This window comes from Lissotriton helveticus, chromosome 3_2, assembly GCF_964261635.1.
Source record: "Lissotriton helveticus chromosome 3_2, aLisHel1.1, whole genome shotgun sequence".
Lineage (NCBI taxonomy): Eukaryota > Metazoa > Chordata > Amphibia > Caudata > Salamandridae > Lissotriton > Lissotriton helveticus.
Window position 1 is genome coordinate 277,396,474 of NC_136062.1, and position 21,570 is coordinate 277,418,043.

The window sequence follows — 21,570 nt, forward strand, 5'->3', positions numbered from 1 at the left end:
GCAGGCGCAGCAAGGAAGTTGGCTGGCCTAACCCTGTAGAACAAGTGAGGATGCCGTGGGAGCACGCCAACCCAACTCGGGATCGAGGACATAAGCATAGGAATCCCCTCCCCCCTTTACGGACGCATGGAAACTGACCCTACCGAAAGAGTACAGCAAACCCTCCAATCGCACATGGAGCACGACCGCGAGGCAAAGAAGGAGCCTGCATCTGCCGAGTGCAGCCACCGAGTTCACGTGAAGCTGGCACCCCTGATTTGAACCGGAGCTGCTAGACTTGCTTCACGCCTACAGCCCCAAGGGGGACTGCTAGTGAGCATTCCCTGAATGTGGCCAACAGTAAATGGAGACTAACCCTATTGCACCTCCAGGAAAGAGTGGGACAGGGAACTGCCATTGGAACACTAGAGCCCTGACCTCAAAGGCAAATGTGTTGTTGTTTGTGCATGTCATATTGTTCCTTTGAATTAGCAGAGTTAGAGCTCAAATACGATGAAATAGTTGATTTTCAACATAATAGCTTGCTACCAGCCATGGCCGGTAGTAGGTAGTAACTGCAGGGCGGTGACGTGGCGCGCACTGCATTGCATTTGGTGATGCAGTGCACACATAGAAATTCGTTTTATTTATTTATATGTTTACTTACCTGTAAAAGTCCGCAATCCATACATTATTAGCCCCCACCCTGCCACTCCACCTCCCCATGTCACCGCCCTGCAGTTACACCTACTACCGGCCGCGGCTGCTTGCTACCCATCCATCAAGAGAGCTTCGGCGTCCTAGCATGGCGCAGGAAGCGCTAAATAACTGCATCTGCAAATAAAATGGATAGTGTAAATTGCAGTTGCAAAATAATTCTTCTGGAAAAAGTAGAGAGGTCCATTTTTCAAGTACAGAAAAAGCCTCAGTGACGGAGATGTGCTGTTACAGCATCCTATATCCCCCCCCTGCCTAGTCAATTTATTCTGAAATGGATAGCCAATAGTTATAAATAATATAGGCCTCATTAACAAGGGCCGTAGCAGCATTTTTGTGCTGCTGGAGCGCCACTTTTTTGACGCTCCGGTAGCGCAATGTGCCGCAGCACATTTAGAGGGCCACGTAAAGCTACTTTGCACTGCAGAACACTGTGGGGCATATTATCAAGGGATTTATCTCCGCTTTTTTGGCTTTAAAAGCCAAGAAAGCGGAGATAAAATTATCTCCCTATCAGCAACAGGGTGTTAACACGCAAATTCGCATGTTAGCACCCTTTTTCTCTACGCTTCCCCTTGCATCTCTAATGAGATGCAAAGGGGGCGTTCCAGAGAAAAATAATAGGAGAAATGTTGTTAAGTGACATTTCTCCTATTATCAAGTATTTCACTAACCCTATTAGTGATAAAAAAAAGCAGCGCTAACCACGATTAGCACTGCTTTTTTTGCACCTGGTATTTTCCTGACTTAGCCATGATATCCTATGGAAGGTCGATATCATGGCTAAGTTTGTGAGCCCCTATCATCAAGCTAACGCCAAACTTCGAGAGATTATCGTTGGTTTTCCAGCGATAATCTCTCATTTGGCAGTTAGCGCGAGGATTTTTATCACTTCTGAGATAAACCTTGCTAATAGCAAGTTATCTCTGAGATAATTTCCGGCGATGCTTAGCGTTAAAAAAATTGTTGCTAAGCATCGTTAGCGATAAATATCGCTAATCGTTGGTAATATGCCCCTGTGTTCCATGGAATCTGAAGCATTCCCTGATCTACGAGGAATCGTAATCATGGGAGTACACCAGATTCTAACGCCACCCACAAGGTGGCATTAGTGAGGCACAACAAGGAGAAATATCATTCTTTCTCCTCGTTTTTCCCTCTTTCTATGTGTGCTGCATTATGAAGCACACATAGAAAGAGGAAAACACCACTCACAATTGTTTTTGTGCATGAAGGTGTTTGTGATTGTTTTTATGCAGTCACTGCCTGCACAAAACCAATCACCCCTACAACGCGGACACCCTTTAACCATGCCGCAAGGGTGCCTGCGGTGGAGCCAGTGCAGGGGAAAAGAATGCTCCGTATCTCATACATACGGAGCATTCCTGCCCTTTTCTTTTGATGTCAGGCAGCACAGCAAGATTCCTTGCGGGTCTGCCCTGCGTCAAAACCTCGTAAATGAGGCCCTTAGTACTTAATGCTTATCACCGTAGGAGCAAAAAAATAAAAGCCCACGTTCTCTTTCCATGTTCCTTTAAAAATATACATTAGAATATTCTGCAGCTGTGCATTGACATTAAAGTACTTTCCTATGTTCTCCATGTCCCTTTAATACGCAAAATAAGAACACATCAACACTTTATAAAGCTCTCCCAAAAAATCGAGGTTGCATCTGATATTTCCTTCACGCTCATTGGCTGAGATACAAACGCCACTGCCAGATATTCATTTCCTCAATGGTAGGAGACTTGCTTTAGCCTTTTCTGGTCCCTCTGCTGTCAGTAATCTGCCTGAAAGAAACGCATGAATGACCCATCTTGTCCCACAATGAAGAAAGTCAAGGGCAACTTGTAAACAAGGGATCTGCCGCCTGATTCATCAAGCTAAATTGCACTCGCAAAGGGCAAGATTCTCAGAATCTTGCCTTTTGCGAGTGCAATTTTTGCATTTGGGATTCATCATCCCAAATGCAAAATTCGCTATTTAAGAATTCGCACATTTGCGAAGAATTGAATTTAAGGAATCTCTATTTGAGATTCCTTAAATGCAATTCATGAAGCATTTTAAAATTGCGAAAATGCAATTTTTGGCCGCTATTTACCGAGAGGTCAGACCTCTCGGTAAATAGCAAAAACTTAGAAAAATGCTTTTAAAAGCATTTTTCTAAGTTGCATGTTGCACACACACATGTCCTTTGGACATGTGTGTGCGCAACACCTGTTTCAATTTGCATTTAAGGGGTGCTACAGGGTGTCCTTTGGACACCCCTGGCACCCTTTAAATCGCTATCTTATTTGCGATTAGCTAATTGCTAATCGCAAATAAGGAATACTCCCCATTCATTCCTATGGGCCTTTTGGCCCATAGGAATGAATGGGGAGATATTCCTTATTTGCGATTAGCAATTTGCTACTCGCAAATAAGGAATGTGTAGGAATCGCTATTTATTTAGCAATTCCTACATGAATACCGTTTTGCGAGTCCTTAATAGCGATTCGCTATGAATCGCTATTAGGGGCTCGCAAAACGGCCCGTTGATGAATAAGGCTGAAAGTCGGCTCAGAAAAGCCAATTATTCGCCTCTGCCAGTCCCTAAGAAAGGCCATAAATGGCGAGTGGGATAGAGATCAGCTTGTTTAGGAGATTATTGTTTGGCACGAATTGCATTAAAAATCCTTAATAGTAGAACTGTAACGGTACAGGCCATAATATCCTACCCTTGGTGTAGCCAGGTCCAGCTTTAGCACTGGTGGCACCAGGTGCGACAATGTTTGTTGGCACCCCCAATGACCACCTCCACCACGGATTCCCTCACTAGCCCCTCAAATCTCCATACCACTCTCTCATGCATTTCTTTTTTTTATACTTCCACTCATACCAGTGTAAGGTGTAAGAGCACTTTACACACATACACCTTACACAGAGACAATCAATCATACATGTGTAAATCACTGTATAGGAAATGGTACAATAGCCAGAGGACTGCAAGGTGAAGGAGTCAGAGTAGGTAGGCAGTAAAGATTGAGTGCTTGTCTGGAGAAGAATAAACTCAGAATTTTAAATGTAACAACATGGTTGGCTTTACTGATAAGAATTGATTTCTACCCAGGTGAACCATATTTGCAACATTAGGATAATGAAAGACTGGGGGGAAAATGATAACACTTTAATAATCAATACCTTGAAGTCTCCACGCAGCTCTTTGATGATCGTTAATAGCTCACTGTTCTATTTTAGGATTGAAACTTATAAATTGCACTTAACAAAAGGATCTCTCTAACAACAACAGTAACCCACTGACCAATTTACATCATATACAACTCTGTGATCTGTACAGTACACATGCTTTGCAGCAAGCATTTTAACCTTCTGTGCTACTTTATGATGAGTCAAAACTTCCACTTGACAAAACTTGATCTCTTTGCAGCAGGTCCATCAATTTCCAGAGTTATCTTGAATTTTCTATGGTTGCCTGAAAATTGCTGAAGGCAAGGAACACTGCAGCAGGTGCTTTTAAAACCATATTGTACTTGAAAACACTGCCCACTCCCAAAAAAGTCAGCGCCCTGTGCGGTGGCACCGATCGCATCACCCTCGATCCCCCGCCCTGGGTGTAGCAGTCAGTCACACATTGCAGATTGCTTTTTACTGAAAATTCTCTGCACAACTGTTCAGCTTTGCTTTTTTTAATGGTCTCGGGCTGTTGGGACCCCCAACCCCCATTTCTTACACATCAATCCTTGACATATCACTGGCATTTCAAAGTGTTTATGTCTTACCTGAAGGGTCTTCAAGCCTGGTCTGTGTGTCCTGCTTCACATGCTGTGACTGCTCGACAACGACTGGTGACTTTGCTGACATTTTCTGTACACCTGCTAAAATACTAACACAACATCTTCATGGTCAGCAAAAATGAAATAAAAATGTATGCATTAAATTAAATGCACATAGTCCAATACTTGATGCATGCTAGTGTATTTAAAGTTTTGTAGCAATGATGTTCACACATCTGTTTCCACAATGTTCGTCAGGCGTGTTTGCACATAACTGAGGCCCAATATGATGTAATATTCAGTTGTACTCCTTTCTAACCAATACAGTCTAATTTAGATTATATTGGATAAAGTTATATTGGATAAAGAACTCCCTACACCAGTGGTGTAGCTGGGGGAACACTTTTTTGGGGCGGCAGCACTTCTCGCTACCCTACCTCCCGCACTTAACTGGACCGGCCGTCACCACTGGGCAGCAAACTAGGGTGCCTCCCCGGGTGGCAAACGTGTAGCTACGCCACTGCTCTACTCTACTTTATAAGGATGTTGCAAGTCACATAAGAACTCTGGACAAAGAAGGCCAAAAGATGACTTTCCTTGTAAAGTCACAGTAATCCGAAGTAATTTTCAATATTCTTAGAAAGTGCAGTTATGGTTTTAATTGTATTTCTTATAAACAAGGCCATTTAAATCCTTAGCCTTTTGCTCCTTCTTTGAGAAGGTTTCTGGTATTTAGAAGAAATGTGCCATCTGTAATGTTGAAAGCATGTTAATATGCAGATTAATAATGTGCTTATGATATTTTGCCAAAGCTGGACTTTGCCCATTCTGCAGGGTCACCCCCAATCAACCAGGGATTTGTGAAGCGCACTACTCACCCGAGATGGTCTCAAGGCGCTGGGGAGGGTTGGGGGTGGGGGATTCAAGCAGGTCCATCTCATCTGAAGAGCTCGGTCTTGAGGCTCTTCCTGAGTGCTTGCAGAGTGACAGTTCATCTGATGCTGTGGGGGATATTGTTCCAGGTTTGGTTGTGATGTAGGAGAAGGATCGCCCACCCCGCTCTGGCTCTGCAGATGCGTAGGATTTGGGTCAGGGCAAGATCGGCGGAGCGAGGCTTCTCTTGGGTGCGTAGAAGGAGAGAGTACTTTCTTCCTTACCCTCCTGTTTCCAGAACCCATTTTTTGGGCTTTTAGGTCTCTGTGCACTTTACAGCTGCTAACCAGCACCAAACTGCTTGTGCTCTCTCCTAAAAAAAGGTAGAAATTGGCTTACACTCAATTGGCACATTTAATTGACTTGTATGTCCCTAGTAAAGTGAAACTACATTTACACAGTGTGTGGAAAGGAAACGCTACTGATGGGCCTGCAGCACTCACAGTGCCACCCACTTAAGTAGAGCTTTAAACATGTCTCAGGCCTGCCATTGCAGCCTGTGTGTGCAATTTTAAACTGCCATTTCGACCTGGTAAAAATACACCTATTGCCAGACCTAAACCTTTCTTTTTAATACATGTATATACGTCACCCTAGAGGGCTGGTTGCAGTGTATTTAAAAAGCTGGACATGTATTTTTGAGTTTTACATGTCATAAATCCGTTTTTCACAACTGCAAAGCCTACCTCTTCAATTTGATAACGTTGGGAATCCTTATTATATTTAATAAGCAATAACTTTAAATTTGTAGCCAGTGGACATATTGAGTTTGTCTTCTAAAAAATTGGAATTTAAATCCCTCTTCAATGGTAAAGTCAGATTTTAAGTGACAATTCTGAAAATACAACTTTTAGAAAGTTGGCATTTTCTTGCCTTAAACATTTGGTGCCTGCATCCTGTTCCTGGGTCATAATGACTAGGTGCAGCTGGCAGTTGGTCTTTGTGTATTGCTTCCAGACAGTGAGACCAAGGGTGAACAGGTGTGGGCAGGATGGACCATCTCTGACGTGATGAGGGAAAGGAGCTTTCACTTACCACACTTGCATATCACAAAGGCTCTCCCCAGCACACTCACAAAGGATTTTGATACTAGTCATTTGTGACCCCAGACAAGCTGGGGCCAGGGCAGGGAGGAAGGAAATTCAGAGCACTTCTTAGGGTGGAAACATCCAGAACCTTATCCTACTCCAAGGGCTGACATCAGGTATAAAAGATTGACCCTCAGATCCAACTCTTCAGTACACCGCTGGTGTTGTGGATATTACGGAAGAAAGACTGCTGTGCTGCCTGACGGACTGCTACTCTGCTGCCCTGCTTGCTGAGAAGGAAGACTGGATCTACATCCATCATCCCCGGCCGCAATTACTCCAACAGCAGCGGTGGCTGACCATAAGGGAAGTTGGAGCATCGCCCCGCTCACTGCGAGAGGCCACTGGCCACATAAACAACGCCATATGTTATTTTTAGCCCTAGCTCATACATACTACTTTTATTCTTTCCCCCGTGTGGGTGTAACTGTCTGCTTCCTTGAGGGTGTGGTTTTGTGGAGCCGAAGTGGGCCCGTGTAACTGAAGTGCGCATGTCCAGTCGGACAGGAGTCTGGCATTGTCCAGCCTGACATACGCGATCCAGGCCTTCGCTATTCTGCACTGTCTGGGAGCCAGGGACTGCACAGACACAGCACCCATGGCTCCAATGGAGTGTCTGTTTAACCTGCTCGGCCAAATCCTAGCACAGCTCTCAAGCTCTATCCATACTAATATTATAAAGAGAGAGCCCAAACCTTTGAGGCGGGGAATCTCAGTAACCACAGCACCAATCACAACACCCAATACAGCGTTGGAAAGGGCAGTTGCAGCAGAAGGACATAGGCTATGCAGACGGCCACCATATTTGTTTGTTTTTTTTTGGTTTTTTTGGCGGGGTTTTATAGATCGCGAACTTGACCCGAACTGAATCAGGTATCAGAGCGCTTTACATAGCACCAGTATACGTTACAGGAGGACACACATTCATGTTTGTTAGGCATGGGGAGATTAAGTGATTTGACCAGAATCACAGAATGTTTGGCGTCGTTACCAAGACTCGAACCCAGATCCCCAGGTCCGAGGTCTAATGCCTTAGCCGTTAGGCCAACTCCTCTATACATTTAAAAGGTAAAAGAACCGTGCCAGCAAAGTAGTCCCTTGTGGGCGTGTCTGCGTTGTGCTGTGGGCGTGGGCTGGGGGCATGACTAATGCTGGGGGCATGTGGTACGGCCATCACATCGTGGGCTGTGGGCGTGTGCTGGGGGCGTGACAAACGCTGGGGGCGTGACAAACGCTGGGGACGTGTGTCCGCCCTTCATGCCATGTGAGTCGTACATACAAGCGCCAATTACGTTGCTGCGCAGCATCAAGGGGCACGCTGGGGGCGTGAGAAACGCTTGGGGTGTGTGCTATGTTCCGCCCTTCATGCCATGTGGGTCGTACATTAATCAGAAGATCGTCTGCTGTGGCCGTGTGCGTGACAAACGCATTCACCTGGAGGCCTGGTAAGTAACGTTCCTGCAGCCTCTCCAGCGCACTGTTACTGAACTCTCTCATTCAACGAAATTACACGCACCTGCTACCATCAACTAGGGCTCTAGCCGGGCTCAGGCGGCGGATCAGTACACTAATTACACGCACCTGATAACATCAACCAGGGCTGCAGCTGGGCCTCAAGCGGGGGAACACGCGCCTGCTAACATCAAACAGGCCTGCATCTGAGCCTCAAGCGGGGGAATACGCAAATGAGCGTGTCTGCGGGGACAATTACTGCAGCCTCTCCTACTCGCTGTCACTCAACTCTCTCATTAAACAGATTTAACCGTGGGAGATAACTCTCTCATTCAACGACATTACACGCGCCTGCTAACATCAACCAGGGCTGTAGCCGGGCTCTGGCGGCGGATCACTACACCAATTATACGCGCCTGCTAACATCAACCAGGGCTGCAGCTGGCCCTTCTCCGTCCCTATTCTAATGAAACAAAAAATGTTGTCTACCGCGAGACTTTAAAATAAATTGCACTTGCCAAATACACACATTACACACATTCTATTTCATACCCGGACAACGTCGGGACGGGCTGCTAGTACTATCATAAAGAGCATGAGAGTAGTGTCTGGATTGGCTAGCACAACGTCTAAATTGGCCTGGCATGCACCTGGGCAGGCACGACAGCGCAGAGGCAGGTGGATGAGGATGAAAGAAAATGGTTACTTGCCCGGTAAGACCAATATTTGAATTTCAATTTTAAGAAGTGTTTAAAATGTCATCATATATGTGAGGCCATAAACTGCTTAATCTGTGCATCCAACACAATTTTACTTTGTTAATTTGGCTACCTGCTGCCAGGGACCGCCTCGTTAGTTACCGGCTAAACCCTGAGACATCACGCCATTACACTATACTAACATAACAATGATCCTTTCTATTAACATGGTACCAAAGTTATCCTGTTGATAACTATCTCCTTGAAGCATGCAGCACTCTATGGCATTGCACATTTTATTCTTTCATTGGGGTTACATCCGAACTCCAAACATAACAATTGTGTACCCTATTTGTTTTCCAATATCTGGACTGTGCAGAACGAGTTTTATGTTTACTTCTTGTTTTACAGCGCCCACCGCCAGCACATGCTGGATAAAACAGCTACTTTGGGAGAAGTGACCAACGATTAGTCCCCGCTGCACAAAGGGAACACTTCAGATCTGGAAACCACAAATTGAGAAATATTACTCTAGGTTACACGAGGCGCACTTTTTCACCATTTTAAATCCGAGGATCTGTTGAAGCTGCATAGAGCGCACGTGCGCGTTACCTGCAAATGTATGCGTGTTCATTAGGAGCATATGTCACCTATGAACAAATTACCTGCCTTGTCTGTGTGTCTATTCCATTGAGCGCCCATTACCTCAAAATGTATCCCTCTTATTGCATACACTAAACATGGTGTCACACGCACCTATGGCATTTGTTTATAGTGGGAGTGAGACGTTGGGTTGGAGGGGTTTTCAGGAGTAATGGAATGTCAATTTGGAACGACAGACTATTTGGAATGACAGCCTATTGAAAACACACAGGGAGTGACAGCAAACACAGATTTGAGACGTGATGTGTGCCACTGCTGCTTGAAGATGACAATTGGGCAACTTAAACACTAGCAATATTTAAATTATTACTAGAAATAACTTGAACAGGCAGCCAGAAGTAAACGTCTTGCATCTCCAAGATTGCTGATTCTTGCCAAGTGTGCTAACATTGAACAGCATTACAACCATAAGTTGGTTAAAGCAGCGGTGTTCTCTAAAACTGATCACTTGAACTTGCATTTATATAGCGCCTAAAACATCTGAAGATACCCTGCAGTGCAGAATACTACAGGTAGCACCATGCTGCAGCTGCTCTGCTGAATGTGCGCCTTGAGGTGAGCCCCTCTTGAGGTGAGCTCATCTTCCAATACACTGTCACTTTCAAGCTAAGCCTGGTAGGAGTTCGCGGAGTGCGATAAAAAATGCTGTTTGCGGTGAGTGCACAGTGCCAGATGCTTGTGTACATTGTGCAGTCATTGCGAACAGCTATGCACAGCGCAAGTGGTCTCTTCTTTCCTTTTCTGCCACTCGAGTTGATTTTTACTCAAGCTGCAGCTTTCTCAACGCGAACGGGTAGTTTCTCAACGTGAGCGGTCACGAGCATACGTGATCACTCACAATGAGAAACCTGATCCCCCCACCACGTTGAGAAATTCTCCGGGAGGTTGATTTTCCACGCTCATGCTCGCCAACTTTATGTTGACGATCGCGGAGGAGGAAAAATCTCACCGGGAGGTTGATTTTCCTCAATCGCGCTTGCCAACTTGACTTTGATGAACGTGAGTTTTTATGAACTCTGCTAGCTCCGCGTAATGCAGAGTTCGGAAAACTTCGCAAACTCCATGAGCGTAACCGAGTTCACCGCCCAGAGTTATTTCAAGCTTTATTTGGTGACTTTCTGACCTTTCGTTCCACACATACTGCATCCACTTACACATGACTACCTGCAGCCACTCCATTGAATACCACAGTTCCAGTCTGCCCGCTCTCTGGGAGCCTGCCTGTTCACATGCACCACAGCACTCCATGTTCAACTATTAATCTGCACCTATTCTTTCCCGACACTTTATGGACATAGGAAGCAGTTCATAGAACTTGTGGGTCAGAGCTGGTGCAGAGGATTAATATGCCAAATTGGGTCCTAATTGGCACATAATTTAATGTTGAATGTTTTATGTAATTATGTTTGTTTTCATTGAACACATCGAACATAATTTAATAAAATGTTTTGCATCAAAATAAATGTAATGAAAGCATGTCTCCCAAACTGGTGTATTCACTGATTTGCAACAAAATTCCCCTTCCAAACATCATTTATTACATGAAACTTGGCCTGGGGCCCTCTTTGATTACGTGCAGAGGCCTTTAGTCTTTATTAGTACTATTTACTTCCCGCTTTCTTATTGATTTTCAAGCAAATTCCTTATCAAAAATTGTTTTAAAACGGTACCATTTTTGGCACTCTAGTTTTTCGAAACTGACTGAATATATTATGGAAGCTGTGCTCAGTCAATTCACTCACTAAAATTAAACTCTTCACCGACTTTACGCCTCACCGCTTTTAGAAGCTTTTAAAAGTCACCAACCGCCACTGTCGATGGGAGAAAGGTGCATGCACCACTGAATAAATCACAAAGTCACGCTCAACCTGATTCCAGTGTGCCAGACATTATCTAAGCCAAGTTAAGAAACAACATTTTCCCTATAAGAGTGCCTGGTGATTTGCAACTGATGTGTGCTGTGCCTTTCTAAAGACCCATTCATTATTCCATTATAATCTCTACTCATTATGCATCAAAGAGGGCCCGATAATGCTTGGTCCAACAGGGCAGGGGAATACCCATTCAAGACCATCAAACTCTGCCTTTAACTGACCCAGTGAACATTAGATCTTGCATACTAGCCTAACCAATAGGGATTTCTGTGTAATAGCATGTGTATTTATCGTCTTAATTACCATTAGAGCAAATACTGTTTGCGCCAATTTTAGTCACATATCATCAGGTGATACACCACATGTTGCTATATTGAGGGACACCACGTCGAGAGAAAAAAGCAACAACATTCAGATACGCAGGAAAGCATGTTGATACGTTGTCCTTATGTCCTAAAGCCTTTGCTTGTCTATGATGCAAAACCAGAAGTCAAACCTGATACAAATGATATCATCCTAAGAAGAACACCGAACTTATTTGTGATGCTGCTCTGACGTGAATTCATCAATGGGGTCTAACTGTAATATTTCGGGCCATCCACGGTCCTGCTGCATGATTCTTTATCTTCCAGCAACACGTATATTTATCACTCCAAACCACACATTAATATACATGTTGTCATGCCCAAAAAGCTGCCTCATCAGAGTAGGGACTGTCGTAAATAAAATACAATGCCAACACTGCACTGATGTGTCAAGAATGATTTGAAGATTGAAGGGTGAATTACTTTATTTAGCACTTCAACACTAGGCTTAGAAATCAAAGGTGGATCCTAGTTACATTTTGTTCTTTAATAGTTAATAATTGTCAAATTGCTACATAATCAATGCTTTTCGCTTATTAAGGTTATCCTTCACTTGATCCCAATGTCAATGATATGACACTCTCCAGGGTTTCAATTAATGATCTGGGGTAAGCAGTGAACCAGTATCAATTACAGTTATTTGGTATAGAGGGATTCATGTTATTCAAATTGTAATAGGTATGGGTGTCTAATGCAACTTTCAGAATATCTTTGCAGGTCAAATGTAATCTCTTTTATGAAGGTAGACATTAATGGAATTCCTTTCTGGGGTATCCATGTAAGAAGGCGGTTTACACATTGGTAGAGACATTATCCTATCATATTAGACCACCAATAGATCCCAATTTATCAAACAGTACATTGTTTGATACTTTTTACTATATTTTCAAGATAAACCTATCAGGGTTCTATATACTTAATAACCAGATCCCTTTAGCCTGATTGTGAGTTTGAAGCGCAAAACATTAGGTTGTCTATTCTTAAAATGTTATCCAAACAATATTGTATTTCTTTTAGTAGAGACATTTTTAAACAGATTTTTGCAGCCCCACGCCACTGTAAATATGATAATATAATGTTCACAATTTCACACTTAGTGTAATTTGCTTGAATTACAGGGAAATACTAAAATTGTATATTGTAGCTATCTGATTATCAAATTACCAGTGTTCTTAGGATACTCTCATGATTCATCCAGGTGGGGGGAGCGGGGGAGGCCAAGCATTGGCTAGCACAGTTAAACCTGTAAGACTGTACATGTAATATGAAAATTAATTGCAGTCATGAAAATACACTTTATTTGTTTTGTATGTTAAACTAAAACTCATGAGAACAATTGGAGCTTTACTACCCACAATCCACTGTATGTTGAGCTCACATCTTAAATCTCCGATAGGAATAAAATAGTCATACAAAGCCATACCACACATTTGACCACGTCTCCACTTTTGAAAATAACAACTTTGTGCGAGAATACGAGAAAATATCCTACTGACTTCATGAACTGTTCTGAAGCTGAAGATAGTTACGAATGCACAGCCTTGTGCCCACCTGTATTATACTGACATAGTGCCAGTCTGAAAACATTGTCATTTGGGACCTGGCAACAAGTGATACAACCTTGGCAAAGCTCTTTTTTGCTCACAGGCTGGGTTTGTGACAAGCAGGCTGGTTATGCAATCATTGAGGAAAACATTTAATTTGAAGCAAAGGCATTGTAGACTTTAGACTGGTCAGGTTAGAGCAGTGTAAGCCTAGATATGGTATGACAGCTGGATTGCTTAACTCAATTGGCAGAAAGTTACAGGCATGTTCACCTCCAGCGAGATCACCAACTAGAGTTCACTATAAGTGACCAATAGTCCTATACTTGTTGGACAGTTGTCTTTAAAGAGAAAGGATGTCACAGTTAGCATCCTTATTATAGTAGAACAAAAAGACCTTCTGTCCTGTGTTATAATGGCCTTATGTCTCCTCTGATATCTAACATTATTTCTTGTGATTCAGATTAAATTGTACTGAATGGCAATGGAAATTGTGCCAGTGTTCACAATAAGTTTTGTGCATGAGTTACCTTCCTTTTATCTCACTGCAATGTGATGGAGCTTTCTTACCAACTAATAATGTGAGATGCTCGATGGTCACACTGTATCAAAAGCATGTATTGTGCAGAAACCACATATAGCCAGTGCTATGCATCTATCATCTATCAGTTTTGGGTATTTAACAATTTAACATTATTGTTCCCCTCCTAAATAATCAGCAGGCTTGAAGATCCTTTCAAATTATGGAAATATATCAAATATACCTTATCCTAGGAAAGTCATGGAATGGGTTGTTATACAAGAATACATGGAGCAAAACCACCTCCTTCACGATCATCAATTACGATTTAAATCCCCTTCCCAAGAGAAATGACATCTGTGAAATAGGGAATACCCTAAGGTTCACTTCTTTCTTGCACACCTTTGAATATCCACATGTCTTTTTTGTGCAGTCCCTCCACGAGAATGCTCAAATACATGCAGATGACCGACAAATCCATTTCCGGCTGGCAAACACACCAGAGAATCTAACAAGCAACATCTCCTCATGCAAGGACCAGGCGTTCATCTGAAAAAATGTAGGCATCCTATGCAGGAATGGAGCTAACACCAACAGTGGTTTTGGTAGGCACAGCATCCAATACGTTATTCTTTTCTGGCCCTTGAACTTGGTAAATCACCGTTTAGAACTCATGTACCAAGCCCTTGGAGGGGTAACACTGAGCACATGGTCATTATTAAATTCTTTTTCAGCATTGGGACTGAACTTCTGATAGTAGGTTGGCAGATGTGCTTCAAAAACATGCCACCAGGAAAGAGTGGAACAGGAGAAACCTTGCCTTCAAGAAGGGTATGTGGGTGGATGCCTTACCTGCAACAAAAAGTAACTTTTGGAGGAGAGATAATTTGAGAGAATCAATACTACATGGAGAGGTTTCCGATGGTAACTAGAAACAGGCTTACATGGAGGGTATATTGACCACTATTGGTGTTGTAAGAGCTTTATTTAAATCAGGCACTGATTGTCAATGTGCATGGCAGAGTCTGTCAGGGCAAGGGAAGCATACAGTACAATTTGCTAGGGCCTTGTTGCAAAGTCATGCTTGTGCCCGGGGCACTCCCATTTTTTGCTGACTGTTACTGGTGGTAACTGACTCTCACTGTCCCTGGGCTCTGCTTTACCTGGTTCAGTGCCAGTGCTATGCTGAAATCACACGTGGAATGTAGTGAAAAAGCCTACAAACAGTAGGGTACACTATGGGTTAGGGTACCCTAATAATTGGAATGAGCTCCCCTATAACGCCCTTGTACATAATAGCATAAGGGGATTAAAAGCACCATTAAGTCACTAGTATATAAGAGGGCATGTCAGTATAGGGGCCAGCAGCAATTTCTGCACATGCATGTGTGCACTGCTGAGGCCTGAGGCCAGTTTAAAAGCAGTCCTATGTTGCAGGACTGCTTTTGAAATGTAAATTGTGCCCAAAGTCCTCTTTGGTGTTTGGGGCACTTAAAAATTAATAAACTACACTAAGTAGATTAGCCAGGCTGATTTGATGAGGTGATAAGCAGCCCCTGGTATGAAAGAGTCACTCTGGGAGGAGAGGGGTCTGCTACATAGGAATGCCAGAGTCATGAGGAGGGGTCATAAACACTAATCTTCAATAGAGGGAGGAGACAGGTACGAGAAACCAATTTCATTTACACCCCCTACTCTTTGAACCCAGCCAGATGGCAGGCTTAAGGAAGGAATGTGCCAATGCCAGGGGGAGGGAGAATAAGGAGATGAGCCATCCTGGAGGTTGGCTTAGTCAGCTCTTACCCTTCTGCAGGGACTTCAGCTATATTTCAATTTTGGAAGACTAGTACTTCTGGGAGACTATAGTGCCACACTCTGGAGGAAATGGTCATGCTCTGGGGTGTTGCCTTCCACATCATTAGACAGGAAAGCCCTCCTGCTTGACCAAGAGAACACTGCATAAGTATCTGAGAGGGACAGTGCCTCTCAGATCTGCTACTTGAAACTAAAGGAAGAAGAATGGTCCATGCTGGAAGTTTGATTTGCACCAACCAGGCCTTGCACTCTGACTGACTGATCCTGCTGCACAATCTGGATATACAGCCCTGTGGATCAAACCTGATTCAAAATGACTAATGAGAGGACTTACTGCAAGCTACAGGTTAACAGAGCTAACCTGGACCATCACCACTAAGAATCCCCAGCCTGGGGTGCTACCAGTAGATTTGTAAGGGTTTTGTCCATTTGGATTGTGGGAATTGAAGTCCCAAAAATTTCAAGGACCATATTGGCGCTTCCAGACCCTTGGAGTACGTTTTTGACACTTTGGGACCTTGCGGGAACCTCTGGAAGAAGTTTCAGAACCTTGAAGAAGTTTGGAGCAACTTTAGAAAAAAGCTCCATAAGAGGCCTGACTCGACCTGGCCAGCCAGGCCAGCGGCCTTCAACTGCGAGCTGGCCTGCCCTTCAGGTTTGTTCCAGTAAAAACCTCTGGAGGTCCGACTTCCAGAGTTAGACCAGGAGCTGGTCAATTCCCAAGCTTCCGAAGCCTCACCGAATCCGGCCTGGTGAAGAGCATGAGGGACCCTGCAAGAAAAATCTCTGTAAAGTTTCAAAGTCCGAATGTAGAAAAGGTGACCATGAGCAATCGCAACAGTCAAGCCGCCCACCTTCAAACGCGAACCGGCCTGAATCTCTGCTTTGTCCCACTGGAAAGCTCTGGAGGCCTGACTTCCATACGTTTGACCAGGAGCTCGTCTCAAGGCAAGCTGGTAAACACTCACCAAATCTGGACTTGCTGAGAGCTTTGAGGGATCTTGGGAAAAAAAGCTCCAGAAAAGTTTCTTAGTCGGAAGGTAAAAACTTTGACCAAGACCTAACACGAGGGGTTCGCAAACCCGTTCGTGCATGCAAAAACGGGTCATATATCTGGCCCAGAATCTTTAAAAATTCATATCTTTGGTTCCCTGCATTGGATCTTTTTCGTTTTTATGTCATTATTGGTATAAATTGGTGTTGGATTTGTATTGTGTGTTGTGTCATAATTATTTACTGAGTTGGTGTTTTTAAATGCTTTACATACCTGTCTATGAAGTGTAGCCTACCTGCTCGCAGCCAAGCTACCAAGGGTTGAGCATGGGAATCATTTTCTTTGACCTGTACTGAGCCTTAGACCGCGTTAGTGGCCTTATTTCCAGTGCTAAATAAGTATTTACTGCTACTAATAACACTTTCTAACAGGCCTTGTTAAGGACTCTGACTGAAAGACAGAGAAATATTTTACTCCCACATGTGGGCGTGGGGTTACTATGGAAAGAGCGAAAGAGCTGTCATAGGTAAAGTGTGTTTGAGAGCACTGGACTATCAACAGTAGCTGGTCTCTGTGAAGCATGCCTTGAAGAGAAAGGTTTTCAGTTTGTTCCTGAAGCAAAACAATAAAGAAGAATAACACAGTTGTAATAATTTGTGTTTCACAAGCTGTTCTTTGTGAATGGAGAGGAAATCATGCAAACATTTTCAAACAGTTACATTAAAATTACACATGGTACTTTAATAAGGGTAAGATCTATTTATAAAGATACCACTGGCTGCAGAAAAAGACACCATCTCACAATGACCAGGAAGCAGTGGGGAGTATATTGGCAGATCCTTCTCGTAAAAACAGCGAAACTGTGGAACTCTTTGCGGCCCATCTCCTCCTGATTGACACAGAACCTGAAATCAGTAAAGCATTAAAAACCTGGCTCTTTATCCAATCATAAGGGTCTCTCGCTCGTCTGCAATTAGCGCCGGAACACCTCTTCTGAGGTAGCCGTGTGCTCTAGAAATGACTATTATTATCATTATTATTATTATTTATATTATTATTATATTAAGCACTTGAATACTTTCATAAAATGTTCAGAATTTTCTTTCTGTTTCTGCTATTGCTTCAAACAAATTGAGATCTTTTAAAAACCTCTCCATCAACAACCTTAAAACTCAAACTCATCTCTTACATGCCACCTCCGTGTCTAGCATCAACACCCTTCTAAAGGAGGGCAGTCAATTCTGGAAAAATCATGTGAACCCCCACACTCCAACAAAACATGCAAAGTGCAAGCGGAACCCCTCTGCATCATCGCAGTGTACCAAAGTGCTCGCCGACAACAACCGGTCCATCGACAGACAGCAAAGTAATGGAGAAAGAACAAAAAGCCAACAACTTCACTCTACAAACATCCCTCTGCATAACAGTCAGGCGACGCAATATATCAGCCAAGGGCCACATATATATATAGATGCAGCTCAGGTTCAGTGTACTCTGTAAGCCAAAGACAAGATGAATAGAGCTCTTTGGAAGAAAGTCAAGAATTGATGCATCATTCAGCATTAGACTGCGAGTTTGTAAAGTCTGAGTGCGAGGTTATTGTTTACCAAGGCTTCCTGGCTGGTACTTCACACTGTAATTTGCAGCTGGTGAAAGAACAGACATTATCCTGGCCAAACTAAAAGTTGTCCAGGTTTTGTTATACGACTCATTTGGACACTACCGGCAGATGTGAACATTTTGTGAAAGCTTGCAAAATAAACTACTTTGTTAATGGTAAAAGCGTTGGGAAGGCACAACGTCGACTGGACTGTTACATTTTATTTTTGCACTGTACCTAGACACACCTCACACACTCTCTTGGGTTATGTCTTGGGCTGTTTGCCGTCTAACGAATGAAGAACACAGATTCGGTTGAGTCCTGATTTCTAGTGACTGAGTTCCCTATAATTTAAGGCGCTCCTTAGCCCCAAAGACTTTGGGCCATATGTATCAAGCTAATTCTTAGTCGCAAACGCTGCGAATCGCAAAAAACAGCATTTGCGATTAAAAATTCGCTATTTTCAATGTATGAAGCACAATCGCATCACAAAATGAGAAATCGCAAAAATAACGATTCCTTACGTTGGGAGACCCAGAATTCTGCTAATTCCCTAGCGATTCCTTATTTTGCGATGTCTCAGTTAGCGAAAATCGCAAACGGGAAATCGCAAAATAAGAAATCGCTATGGAGTATATGAAAAAATCGCAATTTGCGGATTCACGAAATTCGCAAAAAAGTAGGAGCAGGTGGTAACCAGGTGAAAACTATTTAAGGATTACCAGAATGCAACAGACTCTTTCCACAATGACTGGGCTGTACGTGATAGCCAGGAGGCTGCGACTCAGAGCTGCTGCACAGAGGAGCAGACGCCAGGAGAAGATATTTCGTGTGCGCATTACCATGTTCCAGCGCACTGAGGAGGATATCTATACACACTACAGACTGGATGAAGAGAGTATCCTTGATTTAATTGAGGAACTCAAACCCTTCCTTGAACACCCCACACTCAGGACACACTCCATCCCCACCCATATCCAAGTCCTGTGCTCACTGCACCTCTTGGCATCAGGTAGTTTGCAGGGGGTGATAGCCTCAGCAGGAGGCGTGTCACAGAGTGCACTTTCACGCTTTTTCCACGCGTTCCTTGATGCCATGGTACAGAGGCTGCCTCACCACATGCACTTCCCAAGCACCCCACAAGCACTAGACCAGACCAAGCAGGAGTTCTATCAAATAGCCCAATTACCCCACAACATTGGATGCATAGATGGGACACAAATTGCAATATCACCCCCCTCCCATAATGAGTACGTGTTCAGGAATCGCAAATCCTACCATTCCCTGAACATACAGGTGGTGTGTGATGCCAAACACATCATCACGGACATCGTCGCTAAATACCCAGGCAGCACGCACAATGCTTTAATCTTCCGTCACAGTGGGATACACCGTAGACTCACATGGGGAGTTTGGCGAGGGATTTCTACTAGGTAAATGCATTTGAACAGAGGCCACACTTGCTAAGGATAGCATGTGCAGGACAGTGTTTAACCATATTCATCCCACCCCACAGGTGACAGTGTGTATGCGGTCCGGGACTTCATACTGACGCCCTACCTGAATCCAGCCAACGCTCTGGAGCGGCGGTACAACTGCGCCCACATAGCAACCAGAGGCACCATTGAGCGTACATTCGGGATACTGAAGAGCAGATTCAGATGCCTACAGAAGAGTGGAGGGGCACTACAATACAGCCCCCAGACCTGTTGCTGGCCATGCTGCACAACATCGCCACCAGGAAAGGCACACCGATGGAGCTCAGTGAATCGTATTCATCAGATGTGGAGGGGCCTGCTCCAGGACGTATGCCAGCCGGTGTAGCTGGTGCAGCTGCTGGGCACCAGAGGCGAGATGAGATTACACGCAACTATTTCTAGGTAAGAAAATATGACACAATGCCAGATATCATTTGTGAGACTGTGTTTTATTCCTTAAAATCCTTAAAATCAGGATGAATGATGTCACACAGCCTGAATGACTCCCAATGTCTCTCCCAATGTCCAGCACATGTTATCGTCACAGTGCAAGTCTTACATCAGGAGCAAGTATACATGTAAAGTGGGTAGCTCCAACCATCCAGTGGTCATATTTGGTGCACCTCAAATTCGGTGCTGTCGTGAGGAAGCCCCTGTGTAGGGTTGCCCAGTGCCCTCCTCACTTGGCCCACTAGGCCTACTAGTACGGCCAAAACGGCGCCTATCCATGGTGGGCGGGGGGGTGATGCTGCTCCTTCCTGACTGTGCATTCTCATCTGTGGGAGTCAGGACTCCTGGCCCAGTAGTGCGAATTGCCCGCAGCTCGTCTATTGCAGATTTTATTTGGACCAGTGCCCTTGCAACGTCCTGGCTATTGTGTGCCACCTCGCGCTGCATGCAGATGCTGTGCCTTGATAGAACATTGGTAGCAGAGGACAGGCGGTTCACCGCCCGTGTGTACAGGTCTAGGCGCTGCATCTCTCTGCGCCTAGCAGCACGGTTAGCCTTAAATTACCTTGTCCTGGTGCCGGGGGGTCAGAGCTTTCTATGTCAGCCACACACATTACGCTTTCAGGAAGCAGGGTCCCCTCCACCAGTTCCTCCAGAGGTGTGGAGTCAGTGGCTGTGGAGGTCCCTCCACCGGTCTTCCTGACCTGCTCCAACATGGCAACCACCTTCTCCTTGGAGCGCTGGCGCATGTCGTACCAGCGCTTTCTTACGTCTTCCACACTCCTGTATGTAACAGCAACAGCATTCACATTCTGCTGGATTTCTGCCCATATACGCCGCTTGCGTGTCTCAGGCACCCGGAGTGATTTTGTCATTTAATTGAGATCATCTTCAGGACAAGGAATAGTGAGCTGGCTGAATGTAGATCCAGTAGAGCCGGGTAAATGACAAGAAATTAGGTAAATCGCTGCAGGGGGTCTTGAAGTAAGACTCTAAGTGCTGGGACTGTAGCCAATAGAGTTGTGCGCTTGATTAGGCTGTTGGGAGGGTCTGGTTAAACTATTCAATGTACGAGTAGGAGCCACTCAGTCAAGTGTGACAGAGAAGCAGGTTGCAGCTTGTTAGGGCTGGGACTGATAGGCCTTTATTAGAACAGGACTAATTAATGTGCCTGAAAGCGAAGGTCTGTGAGTACTGCTCTGTGAAGGAAATGGCTTTTAGCTATGCGACTAGCCCCTCTTATGCCCCAGTTGGTAAATTATCAGCAACACGTTTTTTTTACTGGGAGGGACACTACCATGCATGTTAATATGGCTATTACCGCATTTGATGTGGCTACAACTAATCTCACCCCACTCGGTATGATACTTTTAGACGCAGAGAAGGCGTTCGACCGAGTGGGGTGGGACTATTTGTGGGGAGTTCTAAGACAATTTGGCTTTAAAGGGCGTTTTTTAAGAAGCATTCAGGCATTATATAAGGATCCTAACGCTAAAATCAGCTATGCCGGGGCACTCTCCTCAACTTTTCCAATTCTGCGGGGGACGAGGCAGGGATGTCCGCTATCACCCCTGCTTTTTGCTCTCTCCACGGAGCCATTTATTAACGCTTTGGAAGCCCAATCTAA

General features: G+C 44.3%; 1 protein-coding gene across 6 annotated transcripts in view; it reads right to left on the reverse strand.

The window, feature by feature from the left end:
* Positions 1-21,570, reverse strand: part of ACSBG1 (acyl-CoA synthetase bubblegum family member 1) — a 722,575-nt gene that overhangs the window by 290,264 nt on the left and 410,741 nt on the right. For 5 of the 6 annotated variants that reach the window (XM_078685209.1, XM_078685211.1, XM_078685210.1 and 2 more), the window contains one exon: positions 4,476-4,579. The exons of the other annotated variant lie outside the window; for it this stretch is intronic. In XM_078685209.1, coding sequence (XP_078541335.1) covers positions 4,476-4,579 — 104 coding nt within the window. The remainder of the gene's footprint in view (positions 1-4,475; positions 4,580-21,570) is intronic. 6 annotated transcript variants of the gene reach the window in all.